The sequence below is a fragment of the Rhinolophus ferrumequinum genome, chromosome 9 (assembly GCF_004115265.2).
Source record: "Rhinolophus ferrumequinum isolate MPI-CBG mRhiFer1 chromosome 9, mRhiFer1_v1.p, whole genome shotgun sequence".
Lineage (NCBI taxonomy): Eukaryota > Metazoa > Chordata > Mammalia > Chiroptera > Rhinolophidae > Rhinolophus > Rhinolophus ferrumequinum.
In genome coordinates this window covers 30,507,766-30,513,765 of record NC_046292.1, presented here as the reverse complement: position 1 = coordinate 30,513,765, position 6,000 = coordinate 30,507,766, and the positions used below count along the sequence as shown (strand labels likewise).

The 6,000-nt window shown below is 49.0% G+C and overlaps 1 protein-coding gene across 2 annotated transcripts in view; it reads right to left on the bottom strand.

Annotated features, from left to right (window-relative positions):
• Nucleotides 1-3,854: 3,854 nt before the first annotated feature.
• The window catches only part of CFAP57 (cilia and flagella associated protein 57), a 59,373-nt gene continuing 57,227 nt past the window's right edge, over nt 3,855-6,000 (bottom strand). The window contains exon 22 of one of the 2 annotated variants that reach the window (XM_033115325.1): nt 3,855-4,225. In XM_033115325.1, coding sequence (XP_032971216.1) covers nt 4,014-4,225 — 212 coding nt within the window. In that variant the 3' untranslated portion in view covers nt 3,855-4,013. The remainder of the gene's footprint in view (nt 4,226-6,000) is intronic. The other variant, XM_033115324.1, reaches the window with a different exon arrangement.

The window sequence follows — 6,000 nt, the reverse complement described above, 5'->3', positions numbered from 1 at the left end:
GAAGGTAGCAGTGGGCACAGAGCACAAGGTGTGTATTCTAACTGACCCATTAGGCAGCCATTGACTGGGAGTGTTGACCGAGAACAAGAAGCCCTGGGGCCTAGTCTCCCTGCTTTGGCCACATTCCCAACGCAGACTATTCTCAACCCAGTAGCTGGACTGATCCTGTTATAAGGTAGATCAGGTCACATCACTGCTCTGCTTGAGCTCCTCCAGTGGCCCATCTTACCCAGAGAAACAGCCAAAGTCCTCCCAGGACCTCTAAGGCCCCCTTCATCCCTCCTTCCCTCCTTCGCTTGCTCTTGCTCAGAGCCTTTGCACTGCTGTTCCCTCTGCCTGGAATGCTTTTCTCTCACATGACTTCCTCACCTTCCTTCAGGAATGTGCTCAAACGTCACCGTCTCAGTGAGACCTTCCTGGCCATCCTGTTTAAAATTACAACCTTCTCCAATACTTCCCATCCCCCGCCCTTATTTCCTTTATTCTCTTATGTTTCTCCTTAGCACTTACTTATCACTGTTTAAAGCGCTATGTATTTTTCTTATCTGTCTGGAATATTGTCTGTCTATCCCCCTAGAATGTAAGCTTCATGAAGGGAGAGATTTGTGTCACGGTGTATCCCTCGCTCCTAGACTAGGACTGGCACATAATGGGTGCTTGATGAAAGCTTGTTGAATGAATGAATAGAGGAAAGAACACTGGTTTGGGAGTCACAGCTCTAGCTGTGTAACTTTAAGAAAATGGCTTAAACTCTATGTGTCTCAGTCCCTTCATTTGTAAAGTGGGGACAACAATATTCAGTCTAAATGGGCGTGGGGGGATTGAATAATGTAATTACTTCATCTAGCAAACATTTGCTGTTTTCCTTCTCTGGACCAGCTATTGTGCCAGGTGCTGGAGACACCCTGAAGGGCAGTCTGGGGAAAAATAGGCAGAAAGCACAGGTGCAACAGCAGAATCTCACAGTCCCAATCTAATATATTTACTACATTAGTGCACACAGTAGGTGCTTAGTAAGTACTGGTCTACACTCTCTGTCCCTGCCAAATCCCACCATGTGACACATACTAGATCAGCAATAAATTTGTATCAAATTCTTACGCATGACTGGTCATCACAGGTAATCAGGACCGCTCGTCCTCTCTGCTGGCGGGTACACAGCAGAGAGTACTGCTTATAACAGCAGAGTTACTTCCTTATAAATCTGCTCCCCAGCCCAGCTCAGCTCAGGGGAGTCTGACAGCCTCTCAGACACACTCAAAGTACAAGCAGGACCCCAAACTTCTGTGAAGGAGGAGGTGGCACCAGTGAGGTGAGAACCTCCCCATGGGATCAAATAGGCAAAGCAGAGGGAGGTCCCAGATGCAGCGGCCACCCAATCAGTGCCATCCAACAGGATGACGTAGGGACGTGGAAGGCAGAACACGGACAGGTGAACAAGATTGTACCTCTGGTCCCAGATTTGCTAGCAAGAAGCTGTCATCACCCTTGTGCAGCTGAGCGAGCCCTGTTGGCCTGCTGGCTGTGGTGCCAGGCCCTGCTGGGGTGGGGCTCTCTTTGGTCTGGCCTTTCTCCTCACCCCCTTACCAGCTGGACCGCAGCCAACCGCTGGCTTAGGTGAGCTTAGCTGGGAGGTGTCAACTGCTTTTATTTCCGCTTTAGACTTTCCAGGCGTCACATTCCTAAAACTGTCACCACTTGGACCGGTGTTCTGTTTGGGTGCCTCTCTGGTGCAGGCCTCGGAGTGTGGGATGTGGAGTCCACTGGGCAGCTGGCCTGCTATCCTGGCCCGGCCAGTGTGACCCCGTGCCAGCGACTTCACTCCTCCTTGGCTTGGGTCCCCTCAACTGTAACCTAAGACCCATCTTGTAGGGGAAATGTGATATCTTGATTCTAAGGTATCTTTAAGTTGAAAAGTCTGTCAACTGAGTGTTGCTACATCCTAGCCACAGTGAATTAATTTCCCTCTGGCCCTGAGACGAAGAGCCCTTATTTCCTTGGCATGTTTCTTCTTCCCAGGTCCTTCTCCCTTCCCCTTTGCTTGGCTAACTTCTTCCGGTCCTAAAGTCAGAAGAATTCACCCCTCTGCATCTCCATGGCCACCATGTTGGTTCTAGCGGTTGTCCTCTCACGTGTGGTCAGCCAGGGTCCTCCTCACTGGTCCCGCTGCCTCCACTATTGGGTCCCTCAGTCAGTCCTCCACCCAGATACCTCAGTGAACTTTAAAAACAGACACAGCCCTTGCCTCCATGGAACTGAGAGCCTAGCAGGAGAGGCAGCATCAGACCACTGACCGGATGTGTCACAGTGAGGGTTATGAAGGAAAACAATATGGCGAGTGTAATTTCGATGGGGTGGGGGAGGGATCAGGGACTGTGTTTCTGAGGAAGTGACACTTCAGCTACGATCTGAAGGATAAGTAGAAGTTCACTGAGTGACGTGTTGGGGCAAGAGCATTTTAGGCACACAAAACAGTAGGTGGAAAGGCCTGGAGGCAGGCAAGAACTTGGCCTTCTACAGGAACTGAAAGAAGCTCGGTGTGTCCAGAGCGTGGGAAGTGGTGGGGGGTGGGTCTCAGTGGCTCAGCACTGGCCTGTGTCCTGTGCCTCCAAGACCCTGCACCATCTGGCCCCGCTGAACTCCCCGTTTGGACCTCAGCCTCATTCGGAGTCAGTTTCTTCTGCAAAGGTAAAGCCAAGATGCTAGTTTGGAACGGAGAAGTCTGAGTCCCGGCAGAACCCACTTACTCAGCATGATAGTCTAGTGGGCTGCTGTCTTAGTGAATGACTCTCTCAGGGGGGGCCTGACTGTTTTCCTGCTCCCTGGGCCTGGTCTCTCAGTGGACAGAGGACATGCTGGGGTACACGCTGGGTCTGGAGGGGATAAGATGGCCACTGTGACAGGGTGTGGGCTGGGGGTGGGGATGGGGAATAGCTAAGGAGGGACAGGCCCATGTATACTTTCCTTTGTGGCCTTGGCCCTGTGCCTTCCTTCTGCTAAGCCCAGCCCTCAGGAGAGCCTTGCCAACTGTGACAGCTATGTCTCACCTCTCATTGGGGAAACTAGCCCAAGAGCAGTGGTCAGAGTTGGGGTATAGCAGACTGGGGGAATTGGGAAGATGCCTTGGAGATGCCAGCTTTTAGACAGCCAGCAGGGACCAGCACGGACTGGGGGCTTAAATGTTTGTCATTTGGATATTAGAAGAAGGGTGCTTGGCATCTGCAGGTGGCAGAATACAGGGACATCTGAGTATATTGCTTTGCTTTTTAGTGCATAAAACTATCTTTTCTGGTATGTGTAGCTGGGTCACCCAGTATGGGGCCCAGAGGGACAGGTGTCCCCTAGAAATGGAGGAGTGGGCAGGGCCCCATGGAACAAAGATGACAAGTGTAGAGTGGCATGGAGGTGAGAGAAATAAGGGCAGAGCTCTGCTTCTGTAGTTCTAACAACAGGGTCAGCAGATAATGGAGACTTGGGGGAACTCCAGTAACTTTGCCATGTTCAATTATTTTACTCTCATCTTCACACAGATATAAAAATTCTCAGAAAAACCTCATGAGGTTTCATAAAGGAGAAGAAAATGTAGGAGGCTTTGTCTGGCCCTGATTTGGCTGGTAGAGAAGAAAGCCAGGTCAGAAGTGCAGGCAGTGATACTTAAAGTGGGAGCAGGCAGCCCATCCTTGAGGCCCAGAGAGGAAAGCGCTTAGTAGGAAGCCAGCTCAAGCTGGGTGTGATTTCTGCAGGGACAGGCCACGGTGGCTTTGCGTGAGCTGGAGCCCCTCCAGCCTTCAGCGTCCCCTCTTTCCCTCCTCCCTCTTCCTCAGCTCCCTGGCTAAGCAAAGAATTGGACACAATTGTGGGCAAACATTTTTATTCTGATCACGTGCCAAATTCCCCAGGGCTGGAGAAAGGCTGGTGCGGTCAGTGCCGCGGGAACTGCAGCCCAGAGTCGGCCTGGGGACAGATGCACAGTGCTTCTTCTCGTGTGGCTGGCGATAGCTCACCAGAGGGGATCACTTGGCCTGCATCTCAGAGTCCACTTTTGACTCGAGGGATGGAAGATTAATGCCCGCAATGGGGTGGAACCCTGGGACCTGCTCTTGTTCTTGGATCTGGTCTCTCAGACGTCGGATTTCTAGGCGTTGCATTTCAATAATTCTCCCAGTTTCTTCTTGCTCATTTAGTCTCCTGGTGGGAACGATGCTGAGAGAGACCTTCCTGGGTGCTGTAAAGGACAGAGCAGGATTAATGTGGGCCTGTCACCGGGCTGCTGCAACACTTTTTTGAAGCCAGGTTATCCTCCCTTCTTCCCTGCCCCCCAAATTTTTATTGACCACCTACTATGGAGTCGACAATCCCAGATGCTAGGGAAACAGAGATAAGCCATTTCACTCTCCAGCAGAGATGGAGAAATGAAGAGACACGCTTCAGAGTGACAGACAAAGGCTGAGCATGACCTCAGCCCAGCCCCTCTCCTGAGCCCTCCAGTCTGCCTGCCTTGAGGGCCCCCTCCAGTGCAGGCTGCTCATTCTCCCATTCCCCACACCTCAAGCAGGTGGCACTGTTCTGTTGACTTAGGTTGGCTTCCAAACTGCCAGTCTTCCTCCTGAGGTAAAAAAACCCTTGCTCCTGGACAGACTCCCCCCTACCCCTCCTGGTGTGGCCACTCATTCACATTCCTTGAGGACATTCCCTGCGACTCTCAGTCATCCTTAGTTGCTGCCATCCTGAGCAATGCTGGTGTCCCCAAGGGTCCAGGGCTCATCCCATCACCTAGCCTCACAAAGCTGGACCCTCAGCATCAGCGTCCTCGGCCTCCACGCCACGTCGGCCCCCACTCCTGTGGCTTCCCCTCCCGCATCACAACCAGGACCCTGCATCTTTTAAATCTTTCACTCTTGTACTCCATTCTCCCATCACAACCTTACTGCCTTGTGCTCAAGACACTTGTTCCCTGACAGAATTTAGACCTCTTCCCAAACAACTCCATTTTTAACCTACCAAATGGATTCACTCCCTTTTCGGTCCGGTTAGACCCAGTTAGAAACAATGAGTTTCTCGCACCGTTTTCTTGCAGCATGCTCGGAGTTCTAGATGCCTATCCTTCTGCCCCCCCCCCCCCCCCCCCCCCCCCCGTGCTCTGCACAGCCCAAACCTGAGATTATCCAACCATCCGGGGTTTCCACTTTTATATCTGACCTGATGCAGGCTACTGAAAAGGTAACATGTGAGATTGAAATTCTTGGTTTTCAATCCCAGATGGTGTTTATGTCTATACTGTGTTTCCTTGAAAATAATACCTAGCTAGACCATCAGCAATAATGCGTCTTTTGGAGCAAAAATTAATATCAGACCCGGTCTTATATAAGACCTGGTATAATATAATAAATATAATAAATATAATATAATATAATATAATATAATATAATATAATATAATATAATAGCGGGTCTTATATTAATTTTTGCTCCAAAAGACGCATTAGAGCTGATGGTCCGTCTAGGTCTTATTTTCAGGGAAACACGGTATATGTCTGTTTTTATGCTAGTATCACACTATTTTGATTACTTAGCTTTGCAGTAAGTTTTGAAATCAGTGTGAGTGTGAGACCTCCAACTTTGTTCTTTTTCAAGATTGTTTTGGCTATTTGAGGTAACTTGAGATTCGATATGAATTTCAAGATGGATTTTCTATTTCTGCTAAAAAACATCTCTGAGCTTTTGAAAGGTATTACACTGAACTGGTAGATTGTTTTAGGGAGTACTGACATAAATGTTTTTCCATTTATTGGTGTTTTAATTTCTTTCAGCATTGTTTTATACTTGTCAGTGTAAATGTCTTTTGCCTCCTTGATTAAGTTTATTCCTAAGCATTTTATTCTTTTTGATGCTTTTGTAAATGGAATTGTTTTATTTTTCCAGTGGTACCAACAAATTAGTTTCATTTTTTATATTTCCTTCCATATTTAAGTCCATGATCCACTTTGTGTTAATTTTTAAA